Source organism: Bos indicus x Bos taurus, chromosome 1 (genome assembly GCF_003369695.1).
Source record: "Bos indicus x Bos taurus breed Angus x Brahman F1 hybrid chromosome 1, Bos_hybrid_MaternalHap_v2.0, whole genome shotgun sequence".
Lineage (NCBI taxonomy): Eukaryota > Metazoa > Chordata > Mammalia > Artiodactyla > Bovidae > Bos > Bos indicus x Bos taurus.
The window spans coordinates 44,783,424-44,809,879 of NC_040076.1; the positions used below are offsets into that span (position 1 = coordinate 44,783,424).

General features: G+C 39.1%; 1 protein-coding gene across 2 annotated transcripts in view; it reads left to right on the forward strand.

Annotated features, from left to right (window-relative positions):
• TMEM45A (transmembrane protein 45A) overlaps positions 1-26,456 on the forward strand; it is a 115,404-nt gene that overhangs the window by 65,560 nt on the left and 23,388 nt on the right. For both annotated transcript variants that reach the window (XM_027559258.1, XM_027559163.1), the window contains exons 2-4: positions 19,110-19,301; positions 20,568-20,780; positions 22,605-22,789. In XM_027559258.1, coding sequence (XP_027415059.1) covers positions 19,112-19,301; positions 20,568-20,780; positions 22,605-22,789 — 588 coding nt within the window. In that variant the 5' untranslated portion in view covers positions 19,110-19,111. The remainder of the gene's footprint in view (positions 1-19,109; positions 19,302-20,567; positions 20,781-22,604; positions 22,790-26,456) is intronic.

Consider the following 26,456-nt stretch of genomic DNA (forward strand, 5'->3'; position numbering starts at 1 on the left):
ATCTCTTCAAGAAAATCAGAGATACCAAAGGAACATTTCATGCAAAGATGGGCTCGATAAAGGACTGGTCAGAATGGCCACCATCAAAGTCTACAAACAATAAATGCTGGAAGGCATGAGAAAAGGGAACCCTCTTACACTGTTGGTTGAACTGCAAACTGGTACAGCGACTATGGAGAACAGTGTGGAGATTCCTTAAAAAACTGGGAATATAGTAGACCCAGCAATCCCAATGCTGGGCATACACCCCAAGGAAACCAAAATTGAAAGAGACATATGTACCCCAATGCTCATTTCACACTATTGACAATACCTAGGACGTGGAATCAACCTAGATGTCCATCGACAGGTGAATCGTTAGGGATGTTGTGGTACATATACACAACGGAATATTACTCAGCTATAAAAAGGAATGCATTTGAGTAATTTCTAATGAGGTGGATGAACCTGGAGCCTATTATACAGAGTGAAGTAAGTCAGAAAGAGAATGACACATACTATATATTAAAACATATATATGGAATTTAGAAAGACAGTACCAATGATCTTATATGCAGGGCAGCAAAAGAGACACAGATGTAAAGAACAGAATTTTGGACTCGGTGGATGAAGGTGAGGGTGGGATGATTTGAGAGAATACCACTGAAACATGTATATTATCATATGTAAAATAGATGATCAGTGCAAGTTTGATGCATGAACCAGGGCACCCAAAGCCAGTGTTCTGGGACAACCCAGAGGGATAGGGTAAGGAGGGAGGTGAGAGGGGTGTTCAGGATCGGGGGGACACATATATACGTGTGGCCAATTCATGCTGATGTATGGCAAAAACCATCACAATATTGTAAAGTAACTATTCTTCAATTACAATGATTAATTAAAAGAAATGCTTGACACTATTTACCTTAGCACCAAAAAAAGAAAAGAAATACAAGTTTAAGAAAATATGTACAAGATTTATATGAGGAAAACTATAAACCTCTAGTGAAAGAAATTAAAAATCTACATAAATGGAAAGATATTCCATGTTTATGGGTGAAATGAACCAATGTTGTCAGTTCTTAGATTCAGTGTTGTATTGATCTATGTATGCAATACCACTTAAAATCCCAGCAAATTTTTGTGGATATTGACAAACTAAATTTAAACATTGTATAGAAAGGCAAAAGACCCAAAATAACCAACACAATCTTGAAGAACAAAATCAGAGGACTGACTCTACCTGATTTCAAGAAATAGTTTAAAGCTACACTTATCAAGACAGTGTAGTACTGGTGAAAGAAAAGACACATAGATGAGACACAATAGACTGCCCATAAATAGACTCACATACATATAGTCAAGTGATCTTTGAGATTCTGTGCATAGAAAGAATAATCTTTGTGGTGCTGGAACAACTGTATACCCACCCACATTCAAAAAAAACAAAGATCTATAAATAATCCTTATATTTTTTCACAAAAATTAATTCAAAATGGATCATAGACCTAAATGTAAAAAAAAACTGTAAAACTTCTAGAATATAACATAGAAAATCAAGGTGACCTTGGGTATGATGAGTTTTTAGCTACAACATCAAGTGCACAATCCATGAAAGAAAAACATGTGTGTTACACTATAACTTAAAACTTCCAATTTGTGAATGATACTTTTAAAAGAATGAAAAAAAAAAAAAAAAGCCACAAACTGGGAGGAAATACTTGCAATTCAAGTGTCTGATAAAGGAGAGAAATCCAGATATACAAAGAACTCTTAAAAGTCAGCAGTAAGAAAACAAATAAAAAGTAAGTAAAAGATCTGAGCAGACACTTCATTAAAGAAAATATACAGATGACAAATTATGTCTTTATTGATATGGAAATGAAAACAACAATAAGGTACTATTGCACACCTATTAGAATGGCTGAAATCCAGAACACTGACAACATCAAATGCTAGAATGGATAGATATGGAGCAATTCTTTGTTATTTGTTCCTGGGGATGTAAAATGATACAGGTATTTTAAAAGACAATTTGGAAGCTTCTTGCAAAACAAATCATACTCATACCACATGATTCAGGATTGTGCTTCTGGATATTTACTCAAATGAGTTGGAAGCTGATGTCCATACAAAAACCTGCACATAAATGTTTAAATGTGTATAGCAACTGTATAATATAAACATCCTAAACTGGAAGCATCAAGATGTCCTTCAATAGGGGAATGGGTTAAAAAACAAAAACAAGAAACAGTGAAACAGTCATACAATGGAATATTGTTGTTTTTGTTCAGTCAATAAACCATGTCCGACTCTTTGCAACCCCATGAGCTGCAGCACGCCAGGCTTCCCTGTCCTTCACCATCTCCCGGAGTTCACTCAAACTCATGTCCATTGAATTGATGCCATCCGACCATCTCATCTTCTGTCATCCCCTTCTCCTCCCTCCTTCAATCTTCCCCAGCATCAGGGTCTTTTCCAGTGAGTCAGCTCTTCACATCAAATGGCCGAAGTATTGGAGTTTCAGCTTCAGCATCAGTCCTTCTAATGAATATTCAGGGTTGATGTCCTTTGGAATTGACTGGTTTGATCTCTTTGCTGTCCAAGGGACTCTCAAGAGTCTTCTCCAGCACCGCAGTTTGAAAGCATCATTTCTTTGGTGCTCAGCTTCCTTTATGGACCAACTCTCACATCCATACATGACTACTGAAAAAAACCATAGCTTTGACTATATAGACCTTTGTTGGCAAAGTGACGTCTCTGCTTTTTAATATGCTGTCTAGGTTTGTCATAGCTTTTCTTCCATGGAGCAGATGTTTTTTAACCTCATGACTGCAGTCACCATCTACAGTGATTTTGGAACCCAAGAAAATAAAGTCTGTCACTGTTTCCATTGTTTTCCTATCTATTTGCCATGAGGTGGTGGGACTAGATGCCATGATCTTAGTTTGTTGCAAGTTGAGTTTTAAGCCAGCTTTTTCACTCTCCTCTTTTACTTTCATTAAGAGGCTCTTTAGTTCCTCTTTGCTTTCTGCCGTTAGGGTGGTGTATCATCTGCATGTCTCAGGTTGTTGATATTTCTCCCTGACATCTTGATTCCAGCTTGTGATTCATTCAGTTTGGCATTTTGCATGATGTACGCTACATAGAAGTTAAATATAGACAGGGTGACAGTATACAGCCTTGACATACTCCTTTCCCAATTTTGAACCAGTCCATTTTCCATGTCTGGTTCTAAATGTTGCTTCTTGACCTACAGGAATATTATTCAGCACTAAAAAAAAATGAACTATCAAGACACAAAAAGACATAGAGGAAATTTAAATGCCTGTTGCTAAGAGAAAGGGTTCAGTCTGAAAAGGCTACATGTTGTATGATTCCAGTTATATAATATTATAGAAAAGACAAAAACTATTGAAATAGTAAAAAGACTAGTTGTTGCCAGGGGCTCAGGGGCAGGAGGGAAGGGATGAATAGGTGGAGCAAAGGAAGTTTTGAGGGATATTCTGTATGTTACTGTACTGGTGGATATATGACATGATGCATTTGTCAAACTCAAGACCTGTAAACACAAAGAGTGAACCCTAATGTAAATTATGCACTTCAGTTAATAAAAATGTATCATGATTGGTTCCTCAGTTGTAACAAAGGTAACACATTAATGCATCATGTTATTAATTGGGAAACTGTGAGGGTTGGGGAGAGAAAACATGGAACTCTGTATTTTTGCTTAATTTTTATAAGCCTAAAGTGTTTCTAAAAAATAAAATCTATTAATTAAAAAAAATAATGAAAGTGCACAATAAGGCATTCTCTAGTCTTCTGACCATGCAAAACCGACATTTTGTATTATTTGTTTCAAGTTTTTCTTTCTTTTAAATAAAAGAGAATATTACAGATTAAGCACCCCCTGGTATCCCGCAGTTCTAGTCTCCTTCACTCTCCCCAAAGGAAACCACTATTAATAGTGCCTATCCTTCTAAACGTAAGACCAGAAACTATAAAACTCCTAGAGGAGAACACAGGCAAAACACCCTCCGACATACATCACAGCAGGATCCTCTATGACCCACCTCCCAGAATATTGGAAATAAAAGCAAAAATAAACAAATGGGACCTAATAGCAAATGAAGCAACTGACAAACAACTAATCTCAAAAATACACAAGCAACTCCTACAGCTCAATTCCAGAAAAATAAATGACCCAATCAAAAAATGGGCCAAAGAACTAAATAGACATTTCTCCAAAGAAGACATACAGATGGCTAACAAACACATGAAAAGATGCTCAACATCACTCATTATCAGATCAGATCAGATCAGATCAGTCGCTCAGTAGTGTCCGACTCTTTGTGACCCCATGAACCACAGCACGCCAGGCCTCCCTGTCCATCACCAACTCCCGGAGTTCACTCAGACTCACGTCCATCGAGTCAGTGATGCCATCCAGCCATCTCATCCTCTGTCGTCCCCTTCTCCTCCTGCCCCAAATCCCTCCCAGCATCAGAGTCTTTTCCAATGCGTCAACTCTTCTCATGAGGTGGCCAAAGTACTGGAGATTCAGCTTTAGCATCATTCCTTCCAAAGAAATCCCAGGGCTGATCTCCTTCAGAATGGACTGGTTGGATCTCCTTGTAGTCCAAGGGACTCTCAAGAGTCTTCTCCAACACCACAGTTCAAAAGCATCAATTCTTCGGTGCTCAGCCTTCTTCACAGTCCAACTCTCACATCCATACATGACCACAGGAAAAACCATAGCCTTGACTAGACAAACCTTTGTTGGCAAAGTAATGTCTCTGCTTTTGAAAATGCTATCTAGGTTGGTCATAACTTTCCTTCCAATGAGTAAGCGTCTTTTAATTTCATGGCTGCAGTCACCATCTGTAGTGATTTTGGAGTCCAGAAAAATAAAGTCTGACACTGTTTCCACTGTTTCCCCATCTATTTCCCATGAAGTGGTGGGACCGGATGCCATGATCTTCGTTTTCTGAATGTTGAGCTTTAAGCCAACTTTTTCACTCTCCACTTTCACTTTCATCAAGAGGCTTTTTAGTTCCTCTTCACTTTTTGCCGTAAGAGTGGTGTCATCTGCATATCTGAGGTTATTGATATTTCTCCCGGCAATCTTGATTCCAGCTTGTGTTTTTTCCAGTCCAGTGTTTCTCATGATGTACTCTGGATATAAGTTAAATAAACAGGGTGACAATATACAGCCTTGACGAACTCCTTTTCCTATTTGGAACCAGTCTGTTGTTCCATGTCCAGTTCTAACTGTTGCTTCCTGACCTGCATATAAATTTCTCAAGAGGCAGATCAGGTGGTCTGGTATTCCCATCTCATTCAGAATTTTCCACAGTTTATTGTGATCCACACAGTCAAAGGCTTTGGCATAGTCAATAAAGCAGAAATAGGTGTTTTTCTGGAACTCTCTTGCTTTTCCCATGATCCAGTGGATGTTGGCAATTTGATCTGTGGTTCCTCTGCCTTTTCTAAAACCAGCTTGAACATCAGGAATTTCACAGTTCACATATTGCTGAAGCCTGGCCTGGAGAATTTTGAGCATTACTTTACTAGCGTGTGAGATGAGTGCAATTGTGCGGTAGTTTGAACATTCTTTGGCATTGCCTTTCTTTGGGATTGGAATGAAAACTGACCTTTTCCAGTCCTGTGGCCACTGCTGAGTTTTCCAAATTTGCTGGCATATTGAGTGCAGCACTTTCACAGCATCATCTTTCAGGATTTGGAATAGCTCAACTGGAATTCCATCACCTCCACTAGCTTTGTTCGTAGAGAAGTGCAAATCAAAACCACTATGGGGTACCATTTCACGCCAGTCAGAATGGCTGTGATCCAAAAGTCTACAACCAATAAGTGCTGGAGAGGGTTTGGAGAAAAGGGAACCCTCTTATTACACTGTTGGTGGGAATGCAAACTAGTACAGCCTCTATGGAGAACAGTGTGGAGATTCCTTAAAAAACTGGAAATAGAATTGCCTTATGACCCAGCAATCCCACTGCTGGGCATACACACCGAGGAAACCAGAATTGAAAGAGACACATGTACCCTAATGTTCATCGCAGCCCTGTTTATAATAGCCAGGACATGGAAGCAACCTAGATGTCCATCAGCAGATGAATGGATAAGAAAGCTGTGGTACATATACACAATGGAGTATTACTCAGCAATTAAAAAGAATACATTTGAATCAGTTCTAATGAGGTAGATGAAACTAGAACCTATTATACAGAGTGAAGTAAGCCAGAAAGAAAAACACCAATACAGTATACTAATGCATATATATGGAATTTAGAAAGATGGTAACAGTAACCCTGTGTACGAGACAGCAAAAGAGACACTGATGTATAGAACAGTCTTTTGGACTCTGTGGGAGAGGGAGAGGGTGGGATGACTTGGGAGAACGGCATTGAAATATGTATAATAGCATATATGAAACGAGTCACCAGTCCAGGTTCGATGCACGATACTGGATGCTTGGGGCTAGTGCACTGGGACGACCCAGAGGGATGGTATGGGGAGGGAGGAGGGAGGAGGGTTCAGGATGGGGAACACATGTATACCTGTGGTGGATTCATTTCGATATATGGCAAAATCAATACAATATTGTAAAGTTAAAAATAAAATAAAATTTAAAAAATAGTGACTATTCTTGCCTTTATATTTTTATATTCATATATGTGAGTGAGCAATGAATGGTTTGTAAGAACAATATGTAAGTTGCATCAAACCATAATTGTGTTTTGCAACTTGCAATTTTCATTCAACTTAATGCTTTAAAAATCCATTCATGTTGCTAAATATAGATCTAGTGCATTTTATCTTTAAAGAGGTCTTTTTTAACTATAGTATTCTACATATATGTTGCTTCATGTTATTTTTCCATTTCTCTGTTGATGGATATTCAGGTTATTTCTAATTTCATGTTACTACTACCAATGAAGCAATAATTTTTTTTTTATATTCAAGGGAACATGTCTAGTCTATGAATTTTTAGGGTACATAGTACATATGGAAGTGCCGGACTGTGGCCAGCAATCTCATTTACACTTCTGGCAGTGTATAAGCATTCCAGTTTCCTCACACTCTCCTCAACACTTGATGTAATAGATCGTTTTTAATTTTGACAAAGTAATAGGTGAAAATATAGCTCTACTTTAAATTTAGTTTTCTTTGATTTCTAGTGATATTGAACATCTTTTCATATGATTATCAGTCACTAAGGTTTTGCCTTGTGTTGAATTGTTTGTTCTTATTCTTGCCCATGGTAGAAGCATATAGGGGAACAGAATTTTTTTTTTTCTTTTTAACTGACTCCTGGTTAAAAATTACATTCTGGCTGCTCAGCCTTTGTCAGTTACATTAATTGCCAAAGTCTTCTTGGTCATGTATTTTTTAACTGTATTTATGGTACATTGTGGTAAAGGTACTGTAGACCAAGGGTTGGATATAAAGCCCAGTACTGTTACTTATCACCTATGTGATTGTGGACATCTTAGTTCTAACTTTGCCTCAAGTTCTTTGTGTATAAAATCAGAGTGACAAGAGTATCCACTGGTGTCTACTTCAGAGGTTTCTTCTGAAGTTTAAATAAGTTAAAATGCAAAGCACTTACTTGAATGGAGACTGGTATACAGAAAGCAAACAAAATGTTAGCTATTATATGAAACATAGTTTTTAAGGTTATTGTTGCTGTACAAAATAGATTTAAATATTTTTGGCTTTTATACATGATAGATTTCATTTCCATATTGCATAAAATATTCATGGAAATGTAGTATTCAGGAATGGGATAGATCCTAACAAAGTTGTCCAGATTAAGTTTCTTTCAGATTCACTGCTTTGTCTCTTCAACATGGGCCTTCTTATCTAAAATAGTTGCTAAGGTTCTATCCATCAAAATCATGTTCCAGATTGCCAGGAGAGAAGTAAGTGCAGAAGTGTTCATTCTCCCTTTTCAATTAGCTTTATTGAAGTATAATTTACATATAATAAAATTTAGCCATAAATTTTAAGTGTGTAATTTTATGATTTTTGACAAAGTATTTTAGACAGTTTTCATTGACATGAGTTGTGAAGCAGCATGAAGCCTGGGTAGGTGCCCAATATGCTACTAGAGATCAGTGGAGAAATAACTCCAGAAAGAATGAAGGGATGGAGCCAAAGCAGAAACAACACCCAGTTGTGGACGTAACTGGTGAAGAAGCAAGGTCCTGTGCTTTAAAGAGCAATATCACATAGGAACCTGGAATGTTAGGTTCATGAATCAAGGCAAATTGGAAGTGGTCAAACAGGAGATGGCAAGAGTGAACATCAACATTCTAGGAATCAGTGAACTAAGATGGACTGAAATGGGTGAATTTAAGTCAGAGGACCATTATATCTACTACTGTGGGCAGGAATCCCTTAGAAGAAATGGAGTAGCCATCATAATCAACAAAAGAGTCTGAAATGCAGTACTTGGATGCAGTCTCAAAAACGACAGAATAATCTCTGTTCATTTCCAATGCAAATCATTCAATATCATGGTAATCCAAGTCTATCCCTCAACGAGTAACGCTGAAGAAACTGAAGTTGAACGGTTCTATGAAGACCGACAAGACCTTTTAGAACTAACAACCAAAAAAGATGTCCTTTTCATTATAGGGGACTGGAATGCAAAAGTAGGAAGTCAAGAAACACCTGGAGTTACAGACAAAATTGGCCTTGGAGTACAGAATGAAGCAGGGCAAAGGCTAATAGAGTTTTGCCAAGAGAATGCACTGGTCATAGCAAACACCCTCTTCCAACAACACAAGAGAAGACGCTACACATGGACATCACCAGATGGTCAACACCAAAATCAGATTGATTATATTCTTTGCAGCCAAAGATGGAGAAGCTCTATACAGTCAGCAAAACAAGACCAGGAGCTGACTGTGGCTCAGATCATGAACTCCTTATTGCCAAATTCAGACTTAAATTGAAGAAAACAGGGCAAACCACTAGACCATTCAGGTATGACCTAAATCAAATCCCTTACGATTATACAGTGGAAGTGAGAAATAGATTTAAGGGCCTAGATCTTATAGACAGAGTGCCTGATGAACTATGGAAGGAGGTTCATGATATTGTACAGGAGACAGGGATCAAGACCATTCCCAAGAAAAACAAATGCAAAAAAGCAAAATGGCTATCTGAGGGGGCCTTACAAATAGCTGTAAGAAGAGAAGTGAAAAGCAAGGGAGAAAAGGAAAGATATACCCATTTGAATGCATAGTTCAAAAGAATAGCAAGGAGAGATAAGAAAGCCTTCCTTAGCGATCAGTGCAAAGAAATTGAGGAAAACAACAGAATGGGAAAGACTAGAGATCTCTTCAAGAAAATTAGAAGTAGCAAGGCAACATTTCATGGAAAGATGGGTTCAATAAAGGACAGAAATGGTATGGACCTAACAGAAGCAGAAGATATTAAGAAGAGGTGGCAAGAATAACAGAAGGACTGTACAAAAGGATCTTCATGACCCAGATAATCATGATGGTGTGATCACTCACCTAGAGCCAGACATCCTGGAATGTGAAGTCAAGTGGGCCTTAGGAAGCATCACTATGAACAAAGCTAGTGGAGGTGATGGAATTCCAGTTGAGCTATTTCAGATCCTAAAAGATATTGCTGTGAAAGTGCTGCACTCAATATGTCAGCAAATTTGGAAAGCTCAGCAGTGGCCACAGGACTGGAAAAGGTCAGTTTTCATTCCAATCTCAAAGAAAGGCAATACCAAAGAATGCTCAAACTACCGCACAATTGCACTCATCTCACATGCTAGTAAGGTAATGCTCAAAATTCTCCAAGCCAGGCTTCAACAACACACGAACCGTGAACTTCCAGATGTACAAGCTGGATTTAGAAAAGGCAGAGAAACCAGAGATCAAATTGCCAACATCTGCTGGATCATCGAAAAAGCAAGAGAGTGCCAGAAAAACATCTATTTCTGCTTTATTGACTATGCCAAAGCCGTTGACTATGTGGATCACAATAAACTGTGGAAAATTCTGAAAGAGATGGGAATACCAGACCACCTGACCTGCCTCTTGGGAAATTTGTATGCAGGTCAAGAAGCAATAGTTAGAACTAGACATGCAACAACAAGCTGGTTTCAAATAGGAAAAGGAGTACATCAAGGCTGTATATTGTCACCCTGCTTATTTAACTTATATGCAGAGTACATCATGAGAAACACTGAGCTGGAAGAAGCACAAGCTGGAATCAAGATTGCTGGGAGAAATATCAATAACCTCAGATATGCAGATGACATCACCCTTATGGCAGAAAGTGAAGAACTTTAGAGCCTCTTGATGAAAGTGAAAGAAGAGAGTGAAAAAGTTGGCTTAAAGCTCAACATTCAGAAAATGAAGATCATGGCATCTGGCCCCATCACTTTATGCCAAACAATAGGGAAAGACTGGAAACGGTGGCTGACTTTGTTTTCCTGGGCTACAAAATCACTGCAGATGGTGATTGCAGCCATGAAATTAAAAGACGCTTACTCCTTGTAAGGAAAGTTATGACCAACCTAGACAGCATATTAAAAAGCAGAGACATTACTTTGTCAACAAAGGTCCATCTAGTCAAGGCTATGTTTTTTCCAGTAGTCATCTATGGATGTGAGTTGGACTGTGAAGAAGGCTGAACACCGAAGAATTGATGCTTTCCAACTGTGGTGTTGGAGAAGCCTCTTGAGAGTCCTTTGGACTGCAAGAGGATCCAACAAGTCCATCCTAAAGGAAATCAGTCCTGGGTGTTAATTGGAAGGAATGATATTGAAGCTGAAACTCCAATACTTTGGCCACCTGATGTGAAGAGCTGACTCATTTGAAAGACCCTGATGCTGGGAAAGATTGAGGGTGGGAGGAGAAGGGGATGACAGAGGATGAGATGGTTGGATGACATCACTGACTCAATGGACATGAGTTTGGGTAAACTTTGGGAGTAGGTGATGGACAGAGAGGCCTGGCATGCTGCAGTTCATGGGGTTACAAAGAATCAGACACGATTGAGTGACTGAACTGAACTGAATGAAGCCTGGAAATACAGATGACTGCTTTAGATTCTTACCACATCACTAATACTCATCTCAGTGTCTAGACCTTTGTCAAATGATGTTGCACACTACTCAGCCTGATTTCCTTTTTTGTTGGCATCCTTGTGCATTCTGACTTTGACTATCCTAGTGGATAAATAAATATTGTGGCTACATTAAAAGCTTCACCTCCTTCACTGGTGCTGATAATTCAGTTATTGATAATCCTAGAGGGACGATTCCTCTCCCTTCTATGTTTAACCTATGCAAATGTACTTGATGAAGACTTTCTGATGGGACTATTCAAAAACCTTTTCTAGTCTTTGCCCTGATCTAGGGGGACAGAATGGGATTTGGAATCAGATATATAAAGAACTTGAAATCCTGGCTCTGGTCTTTAATAACTCTGTGCCATAGTGTTAGTAAATCTCTTGGAGTATCAGTTTCCTCATACCTGTGGTGGAAAGAAGGGGACGACAGAGGTTGAGATGGTTGGATGGCATCACTGACTCAATGGACATGAGTTTGAGTAAACTCTCGGAGTTGGTGAGGGACAGGGAGGCCCGGCGTGCTGCAGTCCATGGGTCGCAAAGAGTTGGACACGACTGAGCAACTAACTGAACTGAACTGTGGTGGAAAGAATATTTCCTTCAGTTTTCTCAAAGAGAGAATAAGCAGATACATGAAAAGTTATTCGCACTTTATAGTACCTGCTAGCTTCCTACCCCAGAGAAGGCAATGGTACCCCAGTCCAGTGTTCTTGCCTGGAGAATCCCAGGGATGGGGGAGCCTGGTGGGCTGCCATCTATGGGGTCACACAGAGTCGGACACGACTGAAGTGACTTAGCAGCAGCAGCAGCTTCCTACCCATATCAGGTGCAACACTACTAACAGAAACAATCTAGGCTTCTATATTTGAAGAGTTGGCTACAGGCACATAATGTAACATGGCATTTATTCTTACTTTCTATTTGTCAGTTTTGTTTTTCAAGATGTCTTTGGATTTCCTTATCCTGTCACATAGTTTCAAGTTGAGTGTTCTGTTTGTGATTCTGGATGTTTGAAGAAGAATGATCCATGTGACATGGATGGTTTTAGCTATCTGAACATTGAGAAGGATATGGGAATTAGAACCAGGGGTATAGAAAAGATAAAAGTAAAATGATGTCTTAATAATGCATGATAAAATAGAGTAAAATAAATAGAATGGCAGCACTCTGGAATGGTTATTGTCACCTGACAGAGCCAGTTTAGCGTCTGGTCTCAAGAGCAGGTGTTGAGCCACACACCATTGCCTAATACGAAGTGTGATGTAAGCAAACACATCAGGACTTAGGTACTTATGGAAGACAAATACCTCTGGGGTATGGTGATGGGGAAGCCACATTTAAATCTGAGTGTCTTTGTGCCACCTTGCTTGTCCCCCACATACTCTAAGCCTTTGTTCCTCAAAACTCAAGAGTACCTAAAGATCAAGTGGTGAGTACTTCTTAAAAATGCAGACTTCTGGGCTTCCTCCTGCTGATTGATTTAGTAGATGTGAAGTGAGCCCAGTCTGCCTTTAATTAGGCACCCTGACTCTTTCTGATCCTGTTTGCCACCCAGGCCAGTGTTTCAGGGAGGTGGGGTCCCAGGCAGGAGCTCGTCATTCATTGGCTATTTATTGAGTGCTAACTAGGTGTGAAGCATTCTAGGGGACATGGCACTTGTTCACCAAGAGTTTACACTGAAGGAGGAAATAAGACTTGAATGCAGATAGGTAGCAGTTGCTGGCTCTCCAGGTTAGAGTCGGACTGTTGCTTCTTTCTTGTCCACATTTTACTTTGTGCAAGCCTCATATTGGTTTAGAATAATTTAATCTAACTTATTTATTCACCTATCTCTCAGTTTGTGTATTCTGTGAGGGCAAGTGACCTTCACTGTTGACCTACTTAAATGTTTTCCCATCATCTTTTCTTATTTTGAACTGTGGTGTTGGAGAAGACTTTTGAGAGTCCCTTGGACTGCAAGGAGATCAAACCAGTCCATCCTAAAGGAAATAAGTCCTGCATACTCATTTGAAGGACTGATGTTGAAACTGAAACTCCAATACTTTGGCCACCTGATGCGAACTGACTCATTTAAAAAGACCCTGATGCTGGGAAAGATTGAAGGCAGGAGGAGAAGGGGATGACGGAGGATGAGATGGTTGGATGTCATCACCGACATGAATTTGGGTAAACTTTGGGAGTTGGTGATGGACAGGGAGGCCTGGTGTGCTGCAGTCCATGAGTCACAAAGAGTTGGACACAACTGAGTGACTGAACTGGACTGAACTGAACTTTCTTATTCCTATAACTTTGATTTGGCTGTGACTCCCAACTTAAGCACCTGTGCCAGTCTCTTGCTTGATGCCCTGTAAGAAGATGGTTTGTCTTTATCAGACTTAAAATCAGGCTTTATTACATTACTGCTGCCATGGTCTTTCCTTTTGTTGCTTGTCCATCTTGATAGCCTGGAAGACAGAGGCCAAAGATCAGACATGTTCTCCTGGCTCTGGTTTTCACAGCAGGTGGGACAGGACTGTGGTCATGTGGGTGGGGTGTCAAGGTGAGTCTCATTGGGAAATATTCTGTGGCACAATGTTTGAACTGGAGGTAGGGTGTTTAAAAGGATGTGGTCCTTAGACACACAATGCAGGCATTGTGACATATTCGGAAGATTTATCTGCTCAGGTTCAAGGTGGCACATTGATTTAATGTGAGCACATTGGTTTAGTCTCCAAGGAGGAAAACGGGACAATTTTAGATTTAGGCCAGTCAGTATCTGCTTTTCCTTCTTGAGACTGGGACCATTGTAAATTCTATTCTGGGAGAAGAGAATTGCATGGGAGTTGACACTGAGGAAAGTGTGAAGGTAAGGATAATTTAACTAAGAATGTCTTTTTTTTTTTATTTTATTTTATTTTTAAACTTTACATAATTGTATTAGTTTTGCCAAATATCAAAATGAATCCATCACAGGTATACATGTGCTCCCCATCCTGAACCCTCCTTCCTCCTCCCTCCCCATACCATCCCTCTGGGTCGTCCCAGTGCACTAGCCCCAAGCATCCAGTATCGTGCATTGAACCTGGACTTGCATCTTGTTTCATACATGATATTTTACATATTTCAATGCCATTCTCCCAAATCTTCCCACCCTCTCCCTCTCCCACAGAGTCCATAAGACTGTTCCATACATCAACAGTTGAAATTTGGGAGAGAAAGAACTGATATGGAATGATGGAGAATCAAAAAAAAAAATTAAAGCTACATATGCTTATATACACATTGCTTTGAAAATGAAGGCAAATGATAAAGTGAGCTCAAGAAATAGCTCAAATTGGTTTATTGTATTGGATTTATAAATGTCTTGATATGAGTCACTAAATAAGATTTAGTATTATTTTATTTTGGTCATGGCTCAAGATGAATTTTTACTTGAAGTTTGGTGGTGGCTGAAGATGAATTTTTAGTTTAAATTTTTCTCCATGGTTTTCATTTATATCTGGTTCAGAATCCAATGAGTAAATTTCAGAACCTGTTTCTCGCAACTATTTTCAGTTCTCTCCCCTTTCCGTACACAGGCCTGGTCATTGTTTAAGTGGCTTTGGTTAATGGGAATGAACACCTAACACCTGATTTTGCACTTGAGATTTGCTCAGTATTACCCCCAAATGCTAGAGTTTTAAAATATTTCCCTTTTGGGTGGTGAGTGAGTGTTCGTGTATGGCAGGTGTTGGTCAGTAAAATACAGCTAATAGGGGTTTCAGGCATTGTTTCTTGTCTTAGCTTAGGGGGTGATGTTTGGTGTCATTAGGAGCAGAGGGTTTTTTCTGGATGGGGAAGTGTATAAATTTTTAGGATGACTGGAAGCTAGAAACCAGTGATTGAATCATGAAGCTCACCACTTTAGGGCCGCCTGAACCTTTATAAGTGGTGCGATCAAGCAGGGAGGATGCTGATGAAGGACCTTCTGGTTTGCTAGCCTGGTGGTTTCCCCGGGGCTTCTGCTGGCTGTCTGGCGGGAGTGCTCTGCTTTGTGGAGGAGGGCCCCATGTTCTCCTTCCAAAGGCAACATGTCAGCTTTTGGATTGAGATCTAATTAAACTCTGGATTACTAGGTTTTTACCAGCAATTGCACTTGCAGGCAATAGGAAACCAGGGAACAAAAGACAGATATACAGGTGGTGGTGTTCTAGAAGTTGACTTGAGTGATGTTTGAGGTTCTGAGTGAGTTTTCTCTCTCCACAATGGAAGTGAAATTAAGTGAGTGCCATTTTTGTTTTTAGGAGCAACTGGGTCTGTTGAGTCCCTTAGCCAGGCAAATATAGCAAGACTGCTTTGACTTCATTTTGTTTGGGTCTTTTAAACAGAAAGATTGGAACTATTAGAATGTTTCAGATTAAAAGGCTAACGATACAGAAGTTCTATAACTGACATAGGAAAAGGAGTCATTTCTTATCCCACTCTGATCATCTCAAAATCTTTCAACTATTCCCATTGCCTCCCAATCACATCCCAGGGACTGTTCTGAGATATACTGGTTTGTTCAGCCTTCGGGGGTACAAGAATCTGTTAGCTGGTCATGGAGGTAGACTTGGCTTAGAGTTTTACAATTCAGATATTTTCATGCCATTTCTAAAATACGCAATATATTTTATGTGTGTATTCAAAGTATTTATTAGGAAAACCTGAATATTTAAAAGCAACCACAATTTTGGTAACTCTTGTTTGGAACTTCCTTCTTTTTTATCCCCCATATACCAAGAACCTAAAAAAAGAGAAAAAATGGATGACCCAGGCTCATAACCACTGAGAGGCCTCAATTACCTGCTTTACAGGCTCTCACAATATAGTGATGAGCATACAGGCTAATGGAGAAGGCACATTTCCAGTAACTAATCACACAAAGAATTCATTAAAATAAGAACTGAGTACTCTGAGAAGGTGTAAGAGTGATTCTTTTCTGTCTGTCCATGAGGGAGGATTTTCCAAGTAGATAAAATTCAAGAGGCTAGGGGAAGTCAACCAAGTTTGGGGCAGGAGAGGATTGACAAAGGAAGTAGAGGCAGTAAGTATCAATAACCAATTAGTTTTCAGGGACACAGGTGGACTCTAGGATGACTTTCATATTTTTGGGCTTGAGTAAGTGGATGAGTGGTGATAACTGGAGAAAATATTATTTTCTGGTAGTGGGTGGTATAAATAAGATGATTAGTTCAATGGAGGTGTTGAATAAATATGTGATCCTGTGTTATAAGAAGGGCTTATTTACTCTTGTTAACTTAGAGCTTCATAGGTCCAGTGGGGAATGGAAGAGTAGATTGGTTCCTGCTTTCAATCTACTTGCAGCTTATACTTTAATTGCAGTCAAGGAGTTAAATAACCACAGAAAATTCTAGTAACCCTCTAAGACAGCAGCAGGAGCAATGTTACAGGCCATACATGAATGATTGCTAGGTGAATGGTATAGGTGCTTCTTGCTTTGCTGCAGTTGGTATCCAAGTAGAATTTCTCATCTGGTTTTACTTTTGTTTTTCTTTCATAGTTTGAGATGGGTTGAGAATAGCCGGAGCTTGTTTAATAATACTGTGGTTTGTTTGCTTTGAAATATCTCATTTTATCAGTTAGAAAGTTTGTCTTACTTAAGAAAAGAGGGGGGCTTCCCAGGTGGTAAAGAATTTGCCTCCAGTGCAGGAGATGCAAGAGATGAGAGTTCAATCCTTTGGTCAGAAAGATCCCGGGGAAGGAAATGACAACCCACTCCAGTATTTTTGCCTGGAGGATTCCATGGACAGAGGAGCCTGGCAGGCTACTGTAGAGCAGGTTGCAAAAAGTTGAATACCACTGAGCACATGAGCCCCATGATCACAACAGAAGAGGAATCTGAGGCTCTGAAGGGGTAAATAACTTTCCCAAAGACATGGAGTGGGTAAATGGTAAAGTTGGGATTCAGATCTAGTTTTCTAGGTCTTCAGATCTTCCTCAGTTTTTAAAAAAATCCTATTTATTTATTTTAACTAAATATATCCCCTATCTCCTAATTTTAGAGATGTATATTATTTCTAATTTGGTACTTCTATTTCCAGTTAGATGTTTAGGATTAATTCCTAGAAGTGCAATCCCTGTACCAAGGAACGTAAAAATCTTTAAGATTCCTTTAGAATATATCAGATTCTTTTCCAGAAAAGTTAAAAAAAATTTACAGTGTAGGTGTACTTTTCAATCCCATGTAGACGTATTTTTTAGTCTCTTGTGGCACTCTACTCCAGTACTCTTGCCTGGAAAATCCCATGGATGGAGAAGCATGGTGGGCTGCAGTCCATGGGGTCGCTAAGAGTCGGACACGACTGAGCGACTTCACTTTCACTTTTCACTTTCATGCATTGGAGAAGGAAACAGCAACCCACTCCAGTGTATGGATGATTCAGGGGCTGCTGGAATGTCCGTCTGGGATCTCAGCTGGAGATTTAAGAGACTTTTAGTGTTTTAGTCCGCTTCATAGTTCATCTTTGAAACTTCACGGTTCTGTCAGGAGGATGTGGAAGTAACTCAAAGGAATCTGTCCCAAACCAAGGGGTCCAGCACTCAGCCCTACTGGGCTGGGGAGAATCCTGAAATCCCCCTCTCATGAGTTCTTCTGCACTGATCTACTGTCCAATCCACAGGGATGATTCTGAGTTCTCTCTTTGTTATTCTGTAGAAGGTACATTAGCTTTGAACAAAGGACTACTCACGTAAACTCAAAAAATTCAAGACTAAATTTCTGTAAGACTGAATTCAAGACATATTTGGTCAAAACCAAAAAAAAGAGTATTTCTGTTTTTTGTTGCTTGATCATGTAGCAATTCAATTCAAGCCTGGTTTTCTATAGCACTCACCAAAAAAGGAGGATATTTCTGTTTTTTATTGCTCGATCATATAGCAGTTATGTTTACAGAATTTAAATTTGATTTGGCTTGGTATCCCTCTCAATCTGCTGGATTAGGCTGTTAAATGTCAACTTTTAATGACTTAACTCAATAAAGAGTTGTTTCCTGCAAAAATCTAATGCAATCTGGTTGACTATCTTCTATGTTGTAGTTATACCATGCCTAGGTTGCCAAAGCAGGGGAAAAACAAGTTAAAGGAGTCACATAAGCTCTTAACTGACTTAACATGAAAGTGACAAATGCCACAATCTGCTGGACAGAACTAGAAACATGGTTCTGATTAAAATGGAGAGGAGGCTGGGAAAAGTGCGTGGAAGAATACACAGATATTTGATGAGCACTAGTGGTCTCTTCCACACACGATGTTTGATACTCTGAAATTACCTACTTAAAATTTTTTGTAGGCAATTTCATATCACTTTGAGTTTTAAACATAAAGATAGAACTTTCCTATTACTATCTTTCAAATATGATTAAAGTGTTTTGGCTGAGTACACACTATCACTTTTAAGAGATCTTTTGAGCTCCTTGTTAAAAACAGTGGCAAGTCCCTTCTCCCAGGTTCTCAGGCCAAAACATCCATCCCAGACTTCTCTCTTTTTCTCTTTCACTCTACACCCAGATCAGATCAGTCGCTCAGTCGTGTCCAATTCTTTGCGACCCCATGAATCGCAGCACGCCAGGCCTCCCTATCCATCACCAACTCCCGGAGTTCACTGAGACTCACGTCCATCAAAGTTTTTTTTAATAATTGTGAGATTTGGATAAGTAATTTCACTTCTCAACACCTGTATCCCAATTGAAAATATGATTTAACCCCTGATTCGTTGGTATATTGTGAAAATTAGGTTAGAGATCACATGTAAACCAGTAGACACAGTGCCTAGAATAAGGTTAATTGTTCAACGAATGTCTGTCTTTCTACTTGATGGTATTGTTGATCCTGTAATTGGTCTATGTCTGTCGACAGTTATACTGGATCCTCTGACCCAGCAATATATATCTACCATCATCAGAAGATAGTACATGGGAATAAGTGATGTTTTGGCCAAGTTTTGGAAATGAAACACCTTCATCTTCTCTATGTTCTTATTTTGGTAGTTATGGGGAATTTCAAAGGCCATGCTCTCCCTGGATCCTTCTTCTTTATCTTGGGGATTTGGTGGACTATAAAGTACATTCTGAAATATGCCTTCAAAAAGCAGAAACGGACTTCTTACCTTGATTCCAAAGCATTATTCCATCGAGCTGAAATGTTGGAAGGAATTGTAATAGTTGGAATGACTTTAACGGGTGAGTGACCCTTTTCTGTGTTCTGTTTGCTTTTTGGGGTATTTTCACATGCAAAGAGATAATTCAATATCAAAACAAAAAATTGCTAAAATAAATATTTCATTAAAAATACCTGAATACGTATTCTAATTGTAATTTCTACCTAGTATAATTTATTAGAACTTATACTTCATGTTATACAAAGGGCTATTCCTTATGAGTTAGTCATAGCAATTAACTTGCCTGTCCAGTCAAGGTGAATTTTCTTTTTAGATTTAGTTGGAGCCTTTAAGATAATTTTATGTCAGTTATTCTGAGGCCTGAAAGAGTTAACTCTATCCAAAACCATTTTTCAAAATGTCACAAAGGTAATCAAGTGATTATGGGAAAGTGTCAATAATAAATTATTGCTGATAGGCTATCCACAGGGTTCAGATTGAAGAAAACCTTATCTTCTGTGTTCATCCTTTTTGTGCGGTTACTAAATTAGAGACAGAGGTTGGGCCAGATGATTGTAAGGCCTTTCCATTGGTTCTATGATTCTGTAAAAACATTGTGTTTTTAGAGTTCCACTTCAGCCTCTCCTTTATTGAAGGCAGAACTTCCTAATTTTCCTTCAGATTTCTTCATACTTTGTTCATGATGAGAGGTCTTTGCGATGGTCATCCAACTGTGGATCAACTATTTTTCAAAGAGAGGAATTTCCTTGCCAAATTCTATAGATAAATAAATGAAGCAGCATCTTCAAGAAAGTTTTTCAGAATTTGTATAACTGGCTAGACTGTATGCTATATCTGTGTGTGCTTTCTCAGTTATCCGTAACTGGGGAGAAGCTGAACTCTAGCATTTTAATCCTGAACCAAGCACAACTCACTACCCAAAGATGTACTATGTAAGAAGAATTAATCAGATGCTATAGGATTAATCTCACAAATCTAAATCTAAAATTACTCAGGATTTATCTAGTCATTAAAGTAGGAACTAAGGCCATCAGGGGAACTAATCAGGGAACTCTGTGGAACTAAGACCATTAGCTTTGAAGATCTGAAATAGCTGTTTGATGAAACTCACTATCTTTGACTAAGAATGATTATCCAAACCAATCTTTGAAGCTTCAAAACCAGCCTAAAGAACCAGTGCTCAGCTGTTAGGTAACAGCCCAGATAGAAGAATCAGTGCCATAAAAAGATAATATATTGGGATAAGAAGTAGCCTGGTTCTTCTTCATCTTCCTTTTTCAGTAAAATTGTGGAAAGATGGCTTAAAGTGTGATATATCCCTCTGCAGGCATCCTTGGAGAACAGTTTTATCCTGGAGGACCACACCTGACCTTATATGACTACAAAGAGGGTCAATGGGTCCAACTCCTGAGCTGGCAGCATTTTACCATGTACTTCTTCTTTGGGCTGCTGGGTGTAACCAATATCTTATCTTCTACCGTCGTTTCACTTCCTGCCTCCTTTAGCAAGTTAATGTTATCAAATGCCTTATTTGTGGAGGGTAAGTATGAGTATTTTCATATACCTTTCATTATTCTTGGACATTTGTCTAGCCCTTTACAATAATATTTCTTTTGCATCCTGGTATAGCCTTGGCCCACAAGGTCATCTGTTTGGTTTGGGCCGTGGTGAGCTATTGAGATGTCCTAGACAGGATGCCAAAGATTTTCCTTCCCTACTGACTCATTTGGGCTTTTCTGGTGGCTCAGTTCGTAAAGAATCTGCCTGCAATGCAAGAGACCTGGGTTTGATCCCTGGGTCAGGAAGATCCCCTGGAGAAGGAAATGGCTACCACTCCTGTATCCTTGCCTGGAGAATTCAATGGACAGAGGAGGCTGGTGGGCTACAATCCATGGGGTGACAAAGAGTTGGACATGACTGAATACTAACACACACACACACTGACTCATTTAGTACAACACATGAAAAAATTCAATGTGTTTTATTCATAGTTCACATTTTCTTAAAGAAACACCTACTCCAGTATTCTTGCCTGGAGAATTCCATGGACAGAGGAGCCTACTGGGCTCCAGCCATGGGGCTTGCAGAACTTGTCTGTTACGATTAAGCAACGAATCAACAATAATGACAGCCATTGTTTATCTCTGATTTATCCAAGAGATGATCATTATTTCCATTTTTGACATATAAAATTGAGCTGAGAATAGTGAAGCATAAATATCCTCAAACGAGGAGACCACCACTCACAGTAGAGTAGCTTCCAAATCTAATATTGATATAGTGAAACTCCACCATTACATGATAAACAGGGTCCAAAAAATCCGGTCGCATAAAAATGAAGTCCTAACATTCTTTGTTCCATTAGCCTCCCTGTTACTCTGTACAGAAACACTGAAAACAAGTATTTAATGATTTGTTTTCATTTATTTTATATATAAGGGATAGATTGTTTGTAGAACTAGAAAAATCTCCCCATTATCAAGAGACAGTCTTTCCTAATGTCCACTTTGCCTCCCACATCCAAAGGTAAGAGCTTTGGTTGGGCACCAGCCATGATGCCAGGATTCTCTTTATCTGAGGGTGTTACCATATTTTCAGTGAACATCTTTTCCCTCTCATCTAAATGAAAAGGATGAAACTGAAGCCAGCATCTCTGTCCATGGGATTAAAAAATATAGTTAGTTACTACTTCTTGGGAGCTTCCAGAGAATCTTATAACACCCATCAAATTCCACTCTTATGACTTGTGTGTATATTTACTGCCTTCAGTGGACTGAATTTCTTAAGGTGAAGGTTTGTCTCATTCATCTGTCTGTTCACCTCAACACCTGTTTCACTGTTCCCTTCATGCTTATTATTCTTATTTTTGCATAAAACATGGCTTTGAAATATAGTTATAGAAAATGTCATGATATAGTGGAGAAGAGAATAAAAGCTGGGGAAGGGGAAAGGAAATTTCAAAGATTCCATCCTAAAGAGGTAGTGATGACTCCAAAAATGCTGTGTGCTCAGTCATGTCCGACTCTTTTGCCACCCCATTAACTGTAGCCCACCAGGCTCCTTTGTCCATGAGATTTTCCAGGCAAGAATACTGAAGTAGGCTGCCATTTCCCACTCCAGGTGATCTTCCAGACCCAAGGATGGAATCCACATTTCCTGCACCTCCTGCATTGGCAGGTAGATTCTTTACCACTGTGCCACCTGGGAAGTCCCCCCAAATGCTAGAGGTTTCCAATATTGTAGGAAGCAGTGAGCATCTGATATTTTGGACAAATAAATGTGTGTGTTTATGAAAGTTGTGTATTGAGGGAAACAGTAGATAGTTTCACTGAAAAAGGCAAACAATTTTTTCTGCCTCTGACAGCTTTTGTTTTCTACAATCACATTCATGGCCGGGAAATGTTGGACATCTTTGTGCACAAGCTTCTGGTCTTGGTCGTATTTTTGACAGGCGTGATTGCCTTCATGGAGCTCTTTGCACAGACCAGTATAACTGTGGAACTTCTGCGGACAAGCCTTTTCCTGCTTCAGGGAAGCTGGTTCTGGCAGGTGAGTTGGGGCCTCCAGTCAACATGCCTGGTGTCTGCACTGATGGCCTTCTCTCTTTGATTGTAGGTGTTGTGCTCTGAAACCCAGAGACTCCCTTCTGATATTCTGCTGGCAGCGAGAATGTGAGCCTTTGAGAGGTGATGCTTAATTGAGGGGCTCAGTGACCCTGGTGGGAATAGTGACAGAGCAGCAGGAAAGGAGGTGGGAGGTGTCCACCTTCTTCACACACCTGAGTATCCATTTTGTAGGAACTCTGAGCTGGTGCTTAGCTGGAAGCAGTTCCTCATGTTAAAGTCACTTAAAGCCTAATGAGTAATAAGCTTGAGAAACATGGAAGGCAGGAAAGGGAGGGAATTATGTGTTGAGGAATAAGTATGTGCTGGCTGCTGGACGCGACTTTTACATACACATTATTTCATTCTCATTTTGTCCTTGTGTTTCATTTTGTCCTCACGACAACTTGGAAGTTAGATATTATCATTCCCAATTGACTGATAAAGAAGGCTCAGAGAGAGCAAGTTACTTTCCCAGGATCACTCAGTAATGGAGCTAGGTTCTAAATGTGGGTCTGTTTGACTCCAAATCTCAGGCATTTTCCATTTTACTGTTGACTCCCTAATCTTGGAGTGTTGTTGAAAACATAGTGAACATCTACTATACAGCAGGGGTCCCCAACTTCCGGGATCTAATGTCTGATCTGAGGAGGAGCTGATATAATATGAAAAAACATGAAGTACACAATAAATATAATGCACTTGAATTGAACTGAAACTCTCACTTCCTCCACCCTAGTTCATGGAAAAACTGTCTTCCACGAATTTAGTCCCTGTTGCCAAAAAGATTGGGGACTACTATTTTATAGAGACTGATAAGTCATAATCCAATATACATATATAGATATAATGAAAGTCTGGGATGAAAGGTGAATGTGGTTTAATGACAGAAGATTTCTTAAAGGAGATTTTTAGTCACTAAAGTTCAAGGATATGGGATGATGAGGTTCTTCCAGGGATTTGCATTTCAGTGAAGAGTGATAACAATGCCCTTGTGGGCAAGGGGCAGAGAAATATCATGGTCGAAATGGTAGCTAGGAAAGATGTGATATTTAAGCTTGTGGGAGAGTAGAAAGAGCTAGATTCAAGGCGAGTAAAGAGCTAGATTCAAGGGTTATTTTGAAGGAAAAATCATATAGAAAAAGTAAAAAATTACTTATCATGTGATAAAATTTATAATCGGTAAATTTAACCAGCTGGTATACAGAAGTTGCATTGTGAGATTATTTATCATCTGTTGGGAAGCTAAATAGAATGGCATGTAAAACATAATTATGCATTCTGTATCTCTTGATGGGAATACTTTACTGTATATTGTGCATGTATTGCTGATCAAAACTAAAAATAAATGAAAAAAAATTCAACAGTGGTAACTTCTGACCAAGATGACAAGTGGGTTTATGCTTCAGCAAATCTCCTCTGACTCAAACATATAACAATGATACATAAACTATCAAAAATACCTATGAAATTAAAAAGATATTAAAAAAGAGAAAACTAAATGAAAGTAAGAGGGTAAAAAATATGTAGTTCAATTAAACAACCCAAAGTAGGGCAAGCCACCGGCGGGCCAGACAGAATAGGAATGCATAGTTGGAGAAGATATGGACTGCAGGCCTATGGACTCCAGGTCTGGGGTAGATATGATGGCTGGTTGTTTGGCTCCAGGGAAACTAAAAGGAAATTAAAAATTCCTCTCAATGTGGGGTAAAGGCAGGCTCTTGGAACTCTTTTTAATTGTATGTTTATGTATTCTCTGTTTCTAATTGCTTCTCATTCAGTTGATCTTTCACTTTCTGATAGAGATCTGTTAAAATTTTATATTAGTTATGGATTTGTCAATTTCTCCTTATTTTCAGTTTTTTCTTTAATGTCATAAGGTTGTCTTCTCTTTCTCTCTAGTTTTTTGAGTTGAATATTCACTTATATTTAATTTTCTTATTTTCACATATAATACATCTAAGACTGCATGTGTCCGCAGTTGCTTCAGTCCTGTCTGATTCTTTGCGACCCTATGGACTATAACCTGCCAGGCTCTTCAGTCCATGGGATTCTCCAGGCAAGAGTACTGGGTTGCCATGCCCTCCTCCAAGGGATCTTCCCAACCCAGGGATTGAGCCCAGGTCTTGCACAACAGGTGGATTCTTTATTGCTGAGCTGCCTGGGAAGCCCCATACCTTTCTATAGAATTCCTTTTCTATATATTACTTTAGCTACCTCCTGTGAGATTTCACTCTTGGGAAATTTTGAATGTTGCATTTTCTGTGTGCTTTCCTCTTTAATTTATGAGTTATTTAGGAGCATACTTTTCAGTTTCCCCAAAATATTCTTTCTTTTTTATTGTTTATTTGCAATTCTATTGCTTTGTATGTGTTCCCTTTAAAATGTGTTGAGACTGCCTTTGGAATGTAGCCCAATGTCACTGGCAGTAAATGTTCCATGTATTTGAAAAAATAGTATATTCCATCTTTGTTGGGTTGACGATTCTCCATATATTTACTAAATCAAGTTTTTAAAGAGCTAAATATGCAAATAAAGAAGTTAGAAAGTAAGGAGAAAGGGGGAAACCCAGAGTTGAAAAAAGGAATAATAAAGATAAGCTCAGAATGAATGAAACTATTTAGTGCTTCTTTAATCATTAATGTTTGATTAACTATCTGAGGGAGGAAGCTGTGAGCTTTCATAACTGACCATGCTGCTGCTGCTGCTGCTAAGTCGCTTCAGTCGTGTCTGACTCTGTGTGACCCCATAGACAGCAGCCCACCAGGCTCCCCCGTCCCTGGGATTCTCCAGGCCATAGGCTGGCTTAATATTGTTCCTTCTGGCAGAGGAATAATATTTTCATATTTCCCCAAGAGCTTTTCTAAGGAAGAGATTTGAGGTTAGAATCTTTGGGCATAAATCCAAGATCATTTAAAAACTTTCCATCTGTCATTATGCCTAGATTAGTTTGGGACTTAAAGGAAAATGAACATTTGATACCAATGCAAACACACACACTGGCGGGAAAGGCAGGTTTAACAACAATACGTCTCCTCCCCTGCCCTCTCCCTGTTAGTTTCCTCTGAAACAAAAATGTTTCAGGGGCTTAGGTGAATTTATTTTGCTTCCATGTTTTGTTGCTATGAATGTTTATGCCCCAAACTCTATCTCAGGTAATACTATTACACTGTGATTTGCTTTTCAGCATATTTTTTCTCTTGCTACTTCTCCATATGTGATTAATAAACAATATATAGACAGATTAGAGAAAAGGTACACCTGGGTTCTTGGAACCATAAATATGGAGAGGTGAACAGAATGAGGAAAATACCCACAGTGGCCATTATTTAAAATAGCTCATATATAAATGATTAAGTAATAGACAAACCTGAAGGGAGTTCCCCTCCCCACCTATCAAAATGGTTTCTTGAACCACATTACAGCCAAATATATTTTTCTCAAAAGCCTAATCAAAGGCAATTTAGAAAAGGTTAAAAAAAATCTCTCAGGCACATTTATTTATTCCATGAATCATGTTTTCTGAGTCTGTTTGTGAATGAGTATTTCTAAAGCTCACTTTTGTACTTTGTCATTCCCAGTGTGAGGACCACAGTGCAGAGAGAATCAAGGAA